This window comes from Anolis carolinensis, unplaced genomic scaffold (assembly GCF_035594765.1).
Source record: "Anolis carolinensis isolate JA03-04 unplaced genomic scaffold, rAnoCar3.1.pri scaffold_9, whole genome shotgun sequence".
Lineage (NCBI taxonomy): Eukaryota > Metazoa > Chordata > Lepidosauria > Squamata > Dactyloidae > Anolis > Anolis carolinensis.
Genome location: NW_026943820.1, coordinates 19,261,555 through 19,279,217, shown reverse-complemented (window position 1 = coordinate 19,279,217; position 17,663 = coordinate 19,261,555). Strand labels below are relative to the sequence as shown.

General features: G+C 39.0%; 1 protein-coding gene across 4 annotated transcripts in view; it reads left to right on the top strand.

Moving 5' to 3' along the window:
• The window catches only part of bean1 (brain expressed associated with NEDD4 1), a 44,874-nt gene that overhangs the window by 12,089 nt on the left and 15,122 nt on the right, over positions 1 to 17,663 (top strand). For 2 of the 4 annotated variants that reach the window (XM_062961898.1, XM_062961897.1), the window contains exon 4: positions 16,892 to 17,101. In XM_062961898.1, the coding sequence (XP_062817968.1) occupies positions 16,892 to 17,101 (210 nt within the window). Of the gene's footprint in view, positions 1 to 4,978; positions 5,049 to 8,445; positions 8,695 to 16,891; positions 17,102 to 17,663 lie in introns of all 4 variants that reach the window. The other 2 variants (XM_062961899.1, XM_062961900.1) reach the window with 2 other exon arrangements.

Here is a 17,663-nt window from a genome sequence, read left to right as displayed (position 1 = left end):
AATAAAGTATTGAGGAATTGGTGGTAGTTAAGGTAAAGGGTAAAGGTTTTACCTTACATTAAGTCCATTATAAATGGGTTATATAGCTGTGAGGAAGGGCCTTGAGTCTACACTGCCATATAATCCAGTTAAAATCAGATAATCTGTATCTTATAGGCAGTGTGGAAGAGGCCTAAGTGAGACCTAACTCTGCCTGTTCCCTGGGCTGAGTGGGTTGCAAGGAGACTGAGTGGGCGGAGCTTAGCCTTCTAACTGGCAGCAATAGGATAAAAACAATTATTCCTCTAATTAGGACTTTATTTTTCTTTTCTTTTTGTTGTATGAACGTAGAGGCATGGATGAGGGGTTGTGCTGCCAAGTTTAGTGTTTCTGGGATGTGTATTTTTGTTGTTTTGTCCTAGGCCGAAATTTCATTACCCTTATATATATAATCTAATTCAAGCAGATAATCTGGGATCAAATCCTGGGATATAGGGCAGTGTCGATCCAGCCTAACGCATCATGTAACATGCAGGCATTTCTTTTTGCTGTGTTTTTTTTATCATCTCAGAAGCAACTTGAAACATACTGCAAGTTGTTTCTGGTGTGAGAGAATTGGCCATCTACAAAGATGTTGCCCAGGGGACCCCCGGATGTGTTATCATCCTACTGGGAGGCTTCTCTCACGTCCCGACAAGCTTTGCTATGTTAAATGTCTAGGATATTGGTCATAGTTTCATGTGGGGTTGCCAAATGTAGTCACCCATTCGGTTCCATAGAGGCAGGGAGAGACTGCAAACTGTCAAATGGTCAGGAGATTTAAGAGGTATTCTGGGACAATCTAATTAAAGCGGAATGCAAAGCAAGCACAGTAACTGTTAGCAGCCCTAGTAATTGGCAATAACATAATTACACTATCTTTTGGAGAAATAATATATTCCCCACAGGAGAGTAGTTTTGTTTCTCAGAACAAAACAACATTGACAGCTCATTTTTATAATGTGGCTTCGAGTGAGGCTATTGGAGTAAACTTGCAGAAAAGTGATACAGGTTGAATGGTGTTTTATATGAGGAGGGGACAAGTTTATTTTCTGCCGCTCTAGACACCAATACATGGACTAATTCAGGGGTTCCCAAACCTTTGAAGCAGAGGGCTGGTCCACAATCCTGTTTAGGGGCCCAATTATCATTTGGAAAAAAAAACCGAACAAATTCCTATGCACATATCTTATTTGTAGTGGAAAACAACAACAATAACAATTAAAGACCAATACAATATTTGAAAATGAAAATAATTTTAACCAACATAAACCTATCAGGATTTCAATAGGAAGTGTGGGCCTGCTTCTGGCCAATGATATAGTCAGGTTAATTAGGATTGTTGTTGTTGTTCTGTGTCTTCAAGTCATGTCAGACTTTGGGCAAGCCTAAGTCCAAAATTATTTATTTATTAATTTACTACATTTATTTACTACATTTATATCCCACCCTTCTCACCCCGAAGGGAACTCAGAGCAGCTGTATGTACATACAATATATTATATTATTAGCATAGCACAATATTAGCAATATATATTACAATATTGAACTATACCACTATACTGTAATATTATATGTAATATATAACATATAATTAATATTATTATATGGTATTATTATTAGTATTATATAAAATGATAATATTATTATCAATATCATATGTATATACAATATATTATATTATTAAAACTGATATAAAATATTATATTATAAATGAGGGCGGGGGCCAAGTAAATGACCTCGGAGGGCCGCATCCGGCCCCCGGGCCTTAGTTTGGAGACCCCTGGACTAATTGATTCAAAGTGCCAGGAAAGAGATTCCACCAAAACATTAGGGAAAAAAACCTTTGTGATGGTAAGAGCTGTTTCCTTCTCTAAGGGTTTTTAAGTGGAAGCTGGATGGACATCTTTCAGGAGTATTTTGATTGTGTACCTGCACGGCAGGGGGTTGGACGGGATGGTCCTTGAGGTGTCTTCCAACTTTGTGATTCTATGGTTCTCTATGGGTGTTTTCTGGAAATAGAAACCTTTTTATTTTACTAATGGTAGCAGAGTGAATTACCTATATCTCTTACATGTCTCTAGTGACTGTTGTTGCCCTAGTTCCCAGAAAAGCATTGAGTGAATATATCGATCTCTCGGCTGTTTTGAGCAGACTGTACACCACAGTTCTCATTTGATTCATCATTTGCTCCTGTCACTGCACAAAGCTGTATTTGTACTGGCTTTCCCCTCATGCTGATTTCAGTTGTAATGGTCATCACCATGAACCAGGGGAAATAAAATCCAGGCTTGGCAACATATATTTAATTTACTAGCTGTGCCCGGCCACGCGTTGCTGTGGTGTTGTCTGGTGGTGTTGGTGAGAAATTGTTGAGGTAGTGGTGGTATTGAATGTCTGTTGTATGGTTGTCTTTATGTTTAGTATGCACACTGAAGTGGATTATATGGCAGTGTGGAGTCAAAATAATCCAGTTCAAAGCAGATAATATAAGATTCTAAATGGGTTATATAGCTGTGTGGAAGGGCCTTGAGTCTACACTGTCATATAATCCAGTTAAAATCTGATAATCTGTGGAAGAGGCCTAAGTGAGGCCTAACTGTACCTGTCCCCTGGACTGAGTAGGTTGCTAGGAGACCAAGTGGGTGGAGCTTAGCCTTCTAACTGGCAGCAATTGGATAAAAACTACTATTCCTCTCCCTGTAATTAGGACTTTATTTTTCTTTTCTTTTTGTTGTATCAACCTAGAGCCGTGAATGATGGGTTGTGTTGTCAAATTTTGAAGTTGGGGGGCCTGTAGTTTTGTTGTTTTGTCCGCTGCCCCGATGCCAACACTTTTATATATATAGATAGCAGAGAGTTCAGCATTATGTAATATTGATCGCATTTCTCTCTGGATTTGCCTAATTCTTTTTTTCTGTGTTTCATACTTATTCGCTTCTCCACTCGGTTAAGATTATTTGTATGTATGTGTTGTTGTTATGAGCAGAAATGCTTATGTGAGGAGAAACAGATGCAAAATTGCATGAAAACATCACATGGACTTCTTTTTTTATGTTGCAAACAGATGTGGAAATGGGTTGGAACGAACCTAAATGAGGTAAATAGAAATTTTAGAGAAAACAAAATTGCTAGTCATCCATTACTAGACAATATGGTCATGCTTAGGCATTTAATGTATCCATAGTTTGAATACGGTAAATATTCAAAAACATTTAACCTACTGATGCCTCGATTAATGAAATTTTATTGGTATCTATTTTTATTTTGAAATTTACCCATAGCTGCTGCATTTCCCACCCTCGGCTTATACTCGAGTCAATAAGTTATCCCAGTATTTTGTGGTAAAATTAGGTGCCTCAGCTTATATTCAAGTCGGCTTATACTCGAGTATATACGGTAAATGTTTTTGAATATTTACCGTATTTCAAAGAAAAACAATAAACTAGCTGTATAAGTGGAAAAGCAGGGGCAACAAAAACAATATGGTATCAATAATAACCTAATAATAATAATAATAATAATAATAATAATAATAATAATAAAACTTCATTTGGATCCCACCCTATCTCCCCATGGGGACTCAGGCCGGCTACCAGCATAGTAACAGGCAAACATTCAATGCTTATATAAACAATACAGAGCTAGATATAGATCTATAATTATATATACTAATTTCACATATGCATTTCCCCCGAAATGTTTGCAAATCTCCTCTGTGTGTGTGTGTGTGTGTGTGTGTGTGTGTGTGTGCATTTCCCCTACAATATTTGCAAGCTACACACATACATACATATACATACATATCTATCTAGACATGTCTATATATATTTGTGTGTTCATTCCCCCCCTGTAATATTTGCAAGCCCTATATATAGGTAGATAAGAATATATTCATATCTATCCAGACATCTCTCTTTATATAGATACTAGCTGTGCCCGGCCACGCGTTGCTGTGGCTAAGACTTAATTTTTCTTTTCTTTTTGTTGTATGAACGTAGAGGCGTGGATGAGAGGTTGTGCTGTCAATTTTCGAGGTTGTGGGGCATTTAGTTTAGTTGTTATGTCCGGTGCCGTGATTCCATTACCCTTTTATATATATAGATTTGCAGAGACTTGCAAACATATGAGGGTAAATTCATATATAAAAATAATGTACATGTATGGCTACAGATACACAGGTACATGGATCTATATGTATAAAGGATTTGCAAAGACCTGCAAACATATGAGGGGAAATTCATATATAAAATTAATGTATATAGATAGATACACATATAAAGGTACATAGAGATGGCAAAAGCTTGCAAGGGGTTAATGCCTATATATCTGTAGGAGAGTTTAACAAATATTTCAGGGGAAAATACTTTCATAAGATTAATGAATATATATTTTTCTTCTTCCTGACTTGCAAGGGTGTTTTTCTCTTGATTAAGAGCAAGGGAGGCTTTGCAAAAGAAAACACACTGATAAGGGAGAAGAGAGAAATAGATCACATATTGCAAGCAATAGCTTGCAGGCTCCCTTGCCAACCTTGACCCGATTATAAGCCAGGGGAGGCTTTTTCAGCTCATAAATAAGGGCTGAAAAACTCGGCTTATCTTTGAATATATACGGTAGATTATGCGACAGTGTAGATCTAACCTGAGAGTCAGTACTTCCACAGGATACATGTTTCATTTAGTACTTCTACAGAGTTCTTTATGGAACTGTGGAATGGGATTTTTGATTCATAGCACAGTGCCTTTTGAGTGAGAGATTTGGAGATTGTAGCTGCTTGCTTCCCTCAATTTATTTTCCAGCATATCAAGAATCCCTTTGCTTATATTTGTCCACCAAAAAAGAGAGAAACCTAACAGCTTTGTTCCTTGGAATAGCCTTTGAGTTGCTACTAATTAGGAGAAAGCATTTTATCTCTCCCAGCCATCTTCATGTTCGCCACTCTTATCTTTTCTCTAAGGGCTTGATTGAAAAGTTGAGGTTGAAATTGCACTTGAGCGGGGATGTATTGATGTGAAGCAAATGTGAAGGTAGGTCTCGGTAGGACACCGGGATGATGAATAGAATGGATGTGAATTAATAATGTAGTCAATAACTACTGGCAAGGACAAATAGGAAGAGTCAAAGTCATGAGAGTGGTAAAATGTAGAATTAAACTTGTCAAATTGTATCGGGTTCACATAGTATTTCAGCATCTTTGGAAAGCTGAAAATACAGTAGAGTCTTACTTATCCAAGCTAAATGAGCTGGCAGAAGCTTGGATAAGCGAATATCTTGGATAATAAGGAGGGATTAAGGAAGAACTTATTAAACATCAAATTAGGTTATGATTTTACAAATTATTTATTTACGGCATTTATATTCCGCCCTTCTCACCCCGAAGGGGACTCAGGGCGGATCACATTACACATATAGGCAAACATTCAATGCCTTTTAACATAGAACAAAGACAAACAAACATAGGCTCCGAGCGGGCCTCGAACTCATGACCTCCTGGTCAGAGTGATTCATTGCAGTTAATTGCAGCTGGCTTGCTCTCCCGCCTGCACCACAGCCCGGGTGCACCAAAGCATCATGTTATACAACAAATTTGACAGAAAAAGTAGTTCAATACGCAGTAATGTTATGTTGTAATTACTGTATTTATGAATTTAGCACCAAAATATCACGATATATTGAAAACATTGACTACAAAAATTGGATTATCCAGAGGCTTGGATAAGCGAGACTCTACTGTATATGGAATATTCATATTTAGATGTCAGCCCAAACTGTAGTTCTGTACATGGGAGATCATACACAGAGCTTGAGATGTAACACAAGTTGAGGAACGTGAGAACCTCTACTTTCATTTGTTTCATTCGTTTCTAGACCTTGTTGATATAAACATACCCAAAAAAACTGAAATCTGGGAACACTGTCCAGTCTTGAAGGATTAGGTTATCCGTTATTAGAAGCCATAATGACACAATGAGCAGATTTTCTTTTAGTTGTATAAATATACTTTGTATAGGTAAAAGATTTTAGTAGTCTAGAAGGAAAGAACAAGGCATTCTCTTCCTGTTTTTCAAGAGTCACAGCTCGAATCAACTGCCTGCCTCAGGCTGGATCTACACTGCTCTGGATCTACAGTTCTGTTATTGATGTTTTAAAAGGTGCTTTTAGGATGCTTTTAAGATGTTTTTAAGATGTTTGATTTTAGCCTGTTCTTGTAAGCCACCCCAAGCCCTAGGGGAGTGGTGGCACATAAGTCTGAATAATAAATAAATAAATATAACCCGGTTTCTTAATCCAGTTTCTCTGCTTTGAACTGGATTATATGAGTCTCCTTGAAGCTGTGATGGCACAATGGGTTGTGCTGGCTGAACTGTTAACCTGAAAGTTGTGTTGCTGATCTGAAGATTGGCGATTTGAGGAAAATTTGAGTAGGAAAACTAATATGCCTGACTTATACTTTCACCTAAATATGTTAAATCTTCTAAAGACTGGAACTGACTTCAGCACGCTGGTTGTAGCATAACTTGTCATCTTTTTCTAATGGTTTTTTTTTAAAAAGAATTTTATTAAATTTTTTATACTACATCGAAAGAGTGAGAACAACCAAGGTATAGAAAAGTAGGGAAAAGAGAGAAAGGTAAAAGTCTACAATCTACAAAAATATACCCACACACAAAAAAAAGCAAAAAAAATATGACTTCCATTCCATCTTCTTGGATAATATTTTCTTATTATTCAATAATATTTTTTTCTTGCTAAGGAGAGAAAAAAATAGCAAAATTGTCTCTCGTAATCATCATTTTCTCAAATTATCCAGATAGTCCTGAAGATCGTCCCAATTCGTTCTTTTCATTATCTTGCCTGTATTTTTCTTCAACAAAAAAGTTCTTTTTCTAATGTTTTTAGCTGTCGTTCTTAGCTGTCGTCCTTTATTTAGTGTTATACCCCTATTTGTTATTTAAGTTTTAATTGTTGCAGTTTTAGAGTTAAGTTGCTTTTATATGGTTTGTCCTGATGTAACTCTGGGTCCCTTCGGAGAGATAGGGCAGTCTACAAATAAGTATTATTATTATTATTATTATTATTATTATTATTATTATTATTATTACTATTACTATTATTATTATTATTATTGTATGACACAGCAAACAAGATATATATGCTGGATTTCGTATCACAGAATCACAAGTCGAACACTTCCCAAGCGTTTAGGACTATGATGTATTTTCGGATGATGTGCACAGATCCCAGTAGGGTGGCCTTTTGCAGTTGGCAGATCGTAATTTTGTCAATGTCTATTGTTTCCAAATGCCAGCTAAGATCTTTTGGCATGGCACCCAATGTGCCGATCATCACCGGGACCACCTGCACTGGTTTCTGCCAGAGTCTTTGAAGTTCAATCTTGAGGTCCTGATAGCGGCTGGGTTTTTCCTGTTGTTTTTCGTCAGTGCGACTGTCACCTGGGATGGCAACATCAATGATCCAAACCTTTTTCTTTTCCACAACTGTGATGTCTGGTGTGTTGTGTTCCAGAACTTTGTCAGTCTGGATTCGGAAGTCCCACAGTATTTTTGCATGTTCATTTTCCAATACTTTTGCAGGTTTGTGATCCCACCAGTTATTTACTGATGGCAGGTGGTACTTGAGGCATAAGTTCCAATGAATCATTTGGGCCACATAGTTGTGCCTCTGTAGTCTGTCTGTGCGATTTTCTTACAGCAGCTGAGGATATGATCAATGGTTTCATTAGCTTCCTTGCACAGTCTGCATTTTGGGTCATCAGCTGATTTTTCGATCTTGGCCTTAATTGCCTTTGTTCTGATGGCTTGCTCCTGGGCTGCAAGGATCAGGCCTTCTGTCTCCTTCTTCAGGGTCCCATTTGTGAGCCAGAGCCAGGTCTTCTTATCAGCTTTTCCTTCAATTTTGTCAAGGAACTTTCCATGCAATGTTTTGTTGTGCCAGCTGTCAGCTCTAGTTTGTAGTGCGGTTTTCTTGTACTGGTTTTTTTTCTGCTGTGCTTTGAGGAGTTTCTGATTTTTGACTTCAGACGAAGCAGATTATTATCATTATTATTATTATTATTATTATTATTATTATTATTATTATTACTATTATTATCCAGGCACCCCCTGGGCAACATCTCTGTAGAAGCTACTTGCAGTGTGTTCTCAAGTCACCTCTGATATGATAAAAAAATGAGTCTACACTTCCATACAAACCAGTTCAAAGCCGATAATCTGAATTCAGAAACTGGATTATATGGCGGTGCAGATGGGGTCTCGGGCATTTGGGGACCTGTCTTCCCCCCCCCCCCCCCCCTCCTTGTAAGCTGCCTGCACCAGAGCTTGGAGAAGATATTTTTCAAAAGGGAATTCAAGATATGGCATGTATACCCATCATGGATTGTTTTCTCTCTCATCTTTCCTCCAGAGATCTCAAAGCATATTTCTCCCTTACGCACTCAAATATAGAAAAATACCTATCTTCATAATAACTTTGAGAGGTCTCTTGGTCTAAGAGAGACAGACCCATGAGCATACATGGCTGAAGGAGGAATGTGAATCATAAAGATGAAAAAGACCGCAGGAGCCATCTATGCCAACCTTCTTCCACACTGGAATGCACATTAAAACACTCATAAAATGTGGTTATCCGATTGTTCAGAGACCTCCACAGAAGGTGAGTCCACCATCCTATAAACATTCTCAACCAGTCCTTATCATCAGGAAGTTCTCCTTAATGCTTAGGTGAAACTCCCTAAACTGTTCCTCACAGACCTTGGCTTACTGATCTTTAACCATCTTATTGGCCATCTTCTGAATAAAGTGCAATGCGTTCAGAGTCCTCTTCCCAATTCACAACTAAGATTCTTACTGCTGTAGCATGCATATTTACATATTTCATTATTTTTACATAATTTGTTTTGGTGTGGAAAGCGAGATCATTCTAATGTTCGTAATGGAGAAACAAATACGGCAGCTTCCAGGTGACAGAATTTGGTGAGCTTCCAGGTGTGGCTGGCTTGGTCCTCATGGGGAGATAGGGCAGGATACAAAATTATTGGGTTTTTTAAGTTAATGGGCACTGTTTGGGCGGTATTTATTGGATCCGAAGTAAATTGAGGGTACATTTATTGTCAAGGACAGAACGCCACAGAATCAAAGATAACAGAGTTTATTGGATTTACAGAACTCAAAATGCCCGTAAAAGACAAGGGCTAGGCAACACTGGCCTTAAAAAGCAAAAAGGGGCAAGAAAAACATTCAAAAGATAAACCGGATTAAACCGGAGTTTAATCCGGACAAAATCAAAACAGCTTGCTTCAGCCTGAGAATAAACAAAACAGAAACTGGTGAACAAAGAGTTCAAAAGAATGAAACTAATTGGCAGCAGATGCTTCTCTGCTGCCAGCACTATGTTTTGAGTAACTTAGAAGTTACTCCTCCACACAGCAGGCAAGGTTCCAATACAAACACAACAGCCGAGGATTGAAGCAGTAGCGTAGTCCCAGTTCTTTCCGAAGGTCGTAAGGCAGAAGCAGACGTTTGTAGTTCACCAAGTCCAGGTAGGAGAATCCGAGCCCGTAGTCAGTTCAGTCCGTAAATCCAGAGTAGCAGATGGCGTCCGTCAAGAAGACGACGGAAGGTCAAAGCTATTGAGATTAAGCAGAGGTTGCACAAACAAAAGCCCACACAATTCCTCCCGCCGTCTGAACCCAAATTCCAAAACAACTTACGTAGTCAGCACACGAAACACACCCGTCTTCAGGAAAACGTCCCACACAGATCCCAAGCGTTCGTCCAGATTACCTTGCCCAACGCAATTTGCAATTGCTCCCAAACCCCATTTTATGCCAGTTACAAGTCCTCATCACTATCAGCTGCCCTCCTTAACCCAGGCGTTTCCTCATCACTTTCCTCATCAGAGCTGGAACACCTCTGACTACGCCCCACAGCATCCCCAGCTGTGGATCCCGTCCCATCCCTCCAGCTTGTCCATGGGTCTAGTCCTGAAGGTCCCCAATCATCTTCCATCCCATCATTGCCAGTGGCACCCAATTCCTCCCTTACCCGAGTCCAATCCATCTCATCCTCTTCCGAGCTCACCACCTCTTCCTCCATTCTCTCTGTAAACCCCTCAAAAGAATCCTCGTCAGATGGTTCTGCAAAGATATCTCGCAGCCTCTTTCTTTCTCGCTCCTCGAGAGTATCTGACTCTCGAGGAGTCTTACGCCCACGCTTCCCAGTAGCAGAGCCATGAGGCTCAATCATAACATTTATAATGTACTAGCTTTGCCCGGCCACGCGTTGCTGTGGCTTATGGGAATCCTTATGGAATAGCAGTGAATAGCTTTGCAGTCTCAAAGCCTGGCTGTTTTCTGGAGTAGCTGGAGCTTTTTGTTGTATGAACGTAGAGGCATGGATGAGGGGTTGTGCTGCATTACTCTTTTCCCATTCTTCACAAAGTTCCCTGTGTATCCCAAGTTAAGATTGGTCAGTACATTTGTACTTACCTGCATTCCCAGGTAAGAGTGCTTAGGCACACAACCCCATAGCCTCCTGGGTTGATCCATTGAAAATAAAGTCTATAGTCAAAATCTAAACAATGATCAAAGACAGAAATCAGTTCTTTTTTTAAAATCCTGATGGAACAGCTCTTGCTTCAAACATGTAAGTTGCAATGACAGCTTTAACAGGAAAGACAGGTATGTCTTTAAAGATGATTAATCAGGGTTGCGATGAAAGCTGGTAACAGTCCTCTTCCCAGATTAATGTTGGCTTGGTAACATATCACAGCAACAGCTGTGTAAGATGCTTGTATCTGTGTATATATGTATGTGTGTGTGTCCCTAGGGTGTGTGTGTATTGCAAGATGCTGGGTGGATTATTAGAATGGTTGTGTTGCTTATTATGCTGCTCGTTTATTTTTAGAAGAAATGGGTCAAAAGCATTAAGGGAAGAACATATTGTTAGGCCACTGAAATGGACCAGGGTGGCTTTCTTAAGCTCATGATACACTAGCTGATTTCAATAATGGTAGAAATATTTAAAGAAACTGTTTTGTCAGCACTGAAAACAGAAGGTTGTGTCTCTCAGTCTGGTATTGTTGAGAAACCACAATTTTGAATATGGTGCAGGTTTCCTGTACAAAGTGGGAGAGGGGTATGCGAGGAAAAGAAAAATGGGAGTTGTTGTCTATAGCAGTGTGTCTCAGACAATCTTCTGAGGGAGAGCAGCAATGGGTTTTTCCCCCTAATGTGCCAGGGACCAACACTAAATTTGTGTCCACTAGGTACAATTCTTCCTTTTTTTTCTGTGTGTTTTCTTGAGGCTGGCAGACAATGACTTTGGAGGTCCTTCCACACATTACTAAAACCTGCGCTGAAATGGGTTAAAGTAACCCGCTTCGGCACGAGTTCTAGTCCCCACTTTCTCCCACATGCCCAGGATTTCCCTCCTAGGGTGGCTACATGCTATCCCAATTGAAGTTGGGATAGCATGAAGCCACTGCAAAGCCCCCAATTTACCCCCTAAAACTTACTTTAAAAGGTCTCTGGCAGCCATGAAGCCTTTACTCATGTGCTTCTGGTGTGTTAAAATTAGGAATGATTAATAAATCTACAAATACCAAATGTTGGAAATGCACAGAAGAAGAAGGAACCTATCACCACATGTGGTGGACTTGTAAGAAGGCAAGAGAATTCTGGAATTTTATACACGAAAACATCCAAAAAAAATTAGGAATAAAAATCCCAAAATTACCAGAAACATATTTATTAGGAATTTCTAAAATATCCCCTGGTACTAATGAGGAAAAAATCTTAACATTTCTTACAACAGCAGCCACAATAACATATGCAAGATACTGGAAACAAGACAATAATGCGGTATTTAATTAATATAGAATAAACCAGGGAAACCTTGGACACCTCCCATAAAAACCAAAGCACGTCCCGCATTTTGGGCCTGTCTGGATGGTCCCAGGGGTTGACACTGTTCCAGGGAACACCGCTGTCAAGTAATGTTTTCGCTGGGGTTCATGTGATTTTTCTATAACAGCAGTGTTTATTCTTAAAAGGACAAACATCAGTGGCAGGATCCCATGGCTCACCATTCATAGCTGGTGGTCAGCCTTCATTTATTCAGTTTTACGAGGGCCCTAAACCAATCCAAGCTTATGATGGGAGAAAGGGCCATGCTTTATCCCTGGAAGCTGTCCCAGGCCCTTCAGAACTTAATCACTTTCTAAACCAGTGGTTCTCAACCTGGGTTCCCCAGATGTTTTTGGCCTGCAGGTGCCAGAAATTCTAACAGCTGGTAAACTGGCTGGGATTTCTGGGAGTTGTAGACCAAAAACATCTGGGGACCCCAGGTTGAGAACCACTGTTCTAAACCTTTTGTAATGAGTTACACCATCTTACAATATGTCCAGAGTTGTAGCAACCCCAATGTAGGGTGCTTCCAGACAGCACTAAATTGCGGGTTTAATAGGTAGGACAGAAAAACCCAGGACCTGAGAACAGGTCCGCACACAAACCTCTTGGTCCTGGGATTTCTTCCTGCGACATCCAGAATTGCTGCTTTATTACGGGATTTCGAAACCTTCAAGATTGCTGCCGTGGGATGTCTGCTGGAAATTTCGGCATTTTTTTTTAAAAAAAACAGCTTTACATGCGCAGATGCAAATATGCACATTGTTCATACAAGTTTTGTTCCTGAGTCATCCTCATTGCTTTTATCCTGAATAGATGGTGAAAGTTGGCTAGAGGGCGAAAACTTTGTCCTTCATTTGTTTAATGAAGTTTGTGGCACACAAACAAAGTTTTTGGAGTAGGACCACTACTTTGCAAAGTCAGGACTACACCATTAAGCAGGAACTGACAATTTCAAGCCAGGAACAGAACTTTGTCATTATTATCATCATTCAGAGGCTGTATAGCTATCTGTCCAGATAGGTTTGGTCATGTACTTGTGCCTGGGAACAACGGGTGATGTTCCTGGGTTATACATGTCTGTTCCTCATTGATTTTATCATAAAAACATGGGGAAAGTTGATTACATGGCAAAAGTTTATGTGTGTCATAAACTTCATTAAATGTTGAACCGGGAGCTCCTGGGATAAAGGTACTGTGTGGACTCACACACATCTTCCAAGGAGAGTTGAAGCTTTTTTTTTAATAGTGATTTTTATTGTAATATATAAGTAATGTATACAGTGAAAGCTAGGAAAACATTGGTGAAAGATTAGAGAGGTTAAAGTACAAGATGAAAACCAAGGATTGAATAAGTAAGAGAGAGAGTTCAACAAAATAATAATAATAATAAAACAGAAAAAATAAATAAAAATAAATAAAAATAAGAAAAAAATGACTTCCCATTGTCGTCTTGGGATCTACCGTCATAATTTTCTTTTTCGGTAGTCTTTTCTAGTCTTGCCATCTTAATGTCATAGAGGTATTTCAAACGTTGGATATGTCTATTATTAATGTGTATAATAATGTGTACAATAGGATTCGATCTTTCTATTTAGAACCTCTGCTTGAGAACCACACCCATTTAGAGACTAAGGAGAAACTGCACATCCTTCTGCGGGGTACAGATAAAAACTCCATTTTAAAACTGACCCTTTTTACACAAAAAGCGCTGGCCATCCGCGAGAAGATGGAAGCGGACAGCTATGATATTAATGCCAATAACAAAACCCAAATTTAAAATTTTACTATGGACAAGCTACTAGTTTTACTTACCCTTGTCCCCGCTTAAACCTTACCTTAAGGGAATAATTCATCTTAATTTTAATCTTTTTATTCTGTACTTGCACAACTACCGAGGAGTGGGTTGGTAGGCTAGTAGGCCAGGATGCCTTCTTTTTACATGGTTTTACTGTTTTACATGATTTTACTGTATGTATGGGTAAGGGTGTACATTTTGTATGTTTTATATGTTTTGATATGGTCAAAACTGACTAATCAATAAAGAGTTGTTGTTGTTGTTGTTGTTGGGGTGTAATACCATCTGTAGAATAATTTATACCAGTTTTCCTGGATTTCAGTAGCAGTGGTAAATTTTATTTTTTTATTCCATATTTCCTTCCATTTATTAATATATATAGGAGAGTTGAAGCTTGATTTGCTCCCAGACCCATACATTTGGCCTTTTAGCTGCAAGTAGTATCCTCAGAACAATACCCCAAATGGGCCTGCCTGCCCGTCTGCCTGCCCTCCCTCCTTCCATCCTCCCTCCCTCCCTTCCCCCCTCCCTCCCTCCCTTCCTTCCTTCCTTCCTTCCTTTCCATGTTCAGGGACGGGGAATAAGCGCTAAGTTCCCCAGCCCTAGAAAGGAATTGGCAACACAAGAAATTTGGCCTAGAAAACCTCCTACTCAACTACAATCTTCCTGAATTGAATTCTGCCCTGGACATGAATAAGAGGCAACTAAGAGACTGGCTATTTTGGATTGATTCAAGAAGGACTTTGCAATCAACCAGAAATTCAAAATTCTCCCCGTGATTCCCTTTTTTAAAAACTGAACATTTCAGAGCCAGATATATGATTAAGCTCAAGCCACTGTCCTTAAGAATTGCCTTTACTGAGCTGCGATTCCAAGTAATGCCTACCGCAGTGTTAGATGCTCGCTATCATAATGTGCCATGGGAAAATAGACTATGTATCTGTGGCCAAAGTCAGGTAGAAGACATTGTGCATTACATGTTAGTTTGTCCATTGTATAGTGCCCCAAGAGAAAGACACCTGGAATCCCTGCTGACGCATGGTAAAGGGAATTGCTTAGCAGAAACGGTGTATTTTCTGCTGAGTGACACAAACAACTATGTAACTCACAAAGTAGCCCTATTTGCTCTATCTGCAAAAAAGATCAGAAAGATAGAATTAGATAAAATTGCCATCAACTGCCGAGGAGACTCAAAGGGTTAAGTGGACTCACAATATGCATCTATATGTGAACTTTTTCGCAATTTTTTTTTTTTAATTACTGTTAACTGGCATTGTTTTAACTCCTTGCGGAAGCATGATTATGGCTTCTGCTCAGTATCATTGGAGTCTATTGCTCTGAGGGTACTATTGTGTGCATGCGTTGCTTTTTGTCATGGCCTTGGGCCCGTACAATAAACTATTTTGATTGACTTTTAGTCCATGAGCCTATGCTAGCTTTGCTAATGTGTATGCAGAAGAATTTGGGTAATAATCCCATATTTTTGGCTTTGTTTCCTTCAAAGTGAAAGATAAAAAATTAGATTGTTCCTATGCCAGGCAAAATATCTTTCCCCCTTCCATTCAGGGATTGGCATTTATATACAGCTGACCATGCGGCAAATACAGCGTGAGCTTTCTTCCAAAGAATCAAGTCTATGTTCCTTGCTACAGAGCTCAATAAATGCGGAATAATTTGGAGATCATAGCAAAGTAGCGTGAGATAAATTACAAGGAGCTCATTGTTCACCAATGATATCCATCTCATCTGCACTGGAGTAGTTTAAATGCCATTCAGTTCCAGATCCATCAGAGGAAATGAGGCCATAACTAATATCACCAGCAGTCATTATGGCAAGGCTCATGAATTAATATATTAGCCTTCCTCTTTCAATCAATTTGCAGCCATTGCAATCCCTTCTTTTTTTAACAGTTGGGTAGATTTTCTTTTTCTTTGTCAGCTGAGTTTTGGGGTTAATCATATACCTGATAAAATAGAACTTTTCCAAGGAAATGTACACCTTATGTGAGATTATATGAGTCACTGGGAAGAGATTAGGAGAACTTTATATAGCACATCTATCTAATATGAGGAAATAGTAAGAATATTGCCTAGCCCTAACGGCTCAAGCAAGAAAAAATAGGGCCGCGAGACTTAGAGCAGCGCTCTACGAGAAGTCACTCGCCCCTGAGCCCACTCCGTCGACGTCTAATATGAGGAAAAAGTAAGAATAGAATTTATTTGCACCTCCTTATTGTAAAGCGGGTTTTCCTCTTAAATTGATTTGTAAATTATGCAAAATCTAATCATAGTAAAAGGTTTGATACCAGTTGGAGCCTCCCACCAACATGCACACAAACGTTGTACAAGTTGAGAAATCCCTTATCTGAAATGGTTGGAGCCAGAAGTGTTTTGGATTTTGAAATACCATATACAGTAGAGTCTCACTTATCCAACATAAACGGGTCGGCAGAACGTTGGATAAGCGAATATGTTGGATAATAAGGAGGGATTATGGAAAAGCCTATTAAACATCAAATGAGGTTATGATTTTACAAATTAAGCATCAAAACATCATGTTATACAAGAAATTTGACAGAAAAAGTAGTTCAATAGGCAGTAATGCTATGTAGTAATTATTGTATTTACGAATATAGCACCAAAATATCAAGCCCCAGAATCCCACAACCAGTATAGTCAGTGTCTATGGCAGTTTTTGAGAGTTCTGGTCAAAGAAAATAACTTTTCCAAGCTGTGTCTAATCCAGTAGAGTCTCACTTATCCAACATAAACAGGCTGGCAGAATGTTGGATAAGCGAATATGTTGGATAATAAGGAGAGATTAAGGAAAAGCCTATTAAACATCAAATTAGGTTATGATTTTACAAATTAAGCACCAAAACATCATGTTAGACAACAAATTTGGCAGAAAAAGTAGTTCAATACGCAGTAATGCTATGTAGTAATTACTGTTTTTATTAATTTAGCACCAAAATATCACGATATATTGAAAACATTGACTACAAAAATGCGTTGGATAATCCAGAACGTTGGATAAGCGAGTGTTGGATAAGTGAGACTCTACTGTAGTTGCACTTTAGAGCATGTTTTCCTGCAGTGTAGTATCCTTTGAACTATTTTACTTTGTGGTGTTCTCTCTTCTGCAGAAATTCATCTAAACAAAACCAGCCCCATCAACGTGTTTACCCATTACACGGCAGCCATTGGCTGCGTGAGCATGCCAGATTCGTCTGTGTTGGTAGCTGGGGTCGTGATTGGCTTGGTGCTCTTCCTCTCCTGTGTAGCCATCATCGTCGGCAGCCTACGAAAAAAACGGTGTTTTCGACATCTCCAACTGCAGAGGGATGTGAGCTACAGTAAGACAGCTGTTCAAAGCCTCCTATATGTATCAGTATCAAAATATCAATACAATATCTCTAATTTCTGCTTCTTTATTGTTCTGTTGCTGGCCTACTAAGGACATTTATTTATTTATTTATTTATTTATTTATTTATTTATTTGCAGTATTTATATTCCGCCCTTATCACCCCGAAGGGGACTCAGAGCAGATCACATTATATACATATAGGGCAAACATTCAATGCCCATATACACATAGAACAGAGACAGAGACAGATGCAGAGGCAATTTAACCTTCTCCTGAGGGGATGTTCGATTCTGGCCACAGGGGGGAGCAGCTGCTTCATAATAATAATAATAATTTTATTTTTATACCCCGCCCCATCTCCCCGAAGGGACTCGGGGCGGCTTACATGGGACCTTGCCCGATAAAACAATCAAATATCAAAACACAGCAATAAAACAGTTATCCAATAAAAACATCAATTACAGTAAAAACAATCGTTAAAATCAACATAAAACATACAATATTAACACTGGAGACTAATTCATAGAACCCAGGCAAAGTGCAACATGTG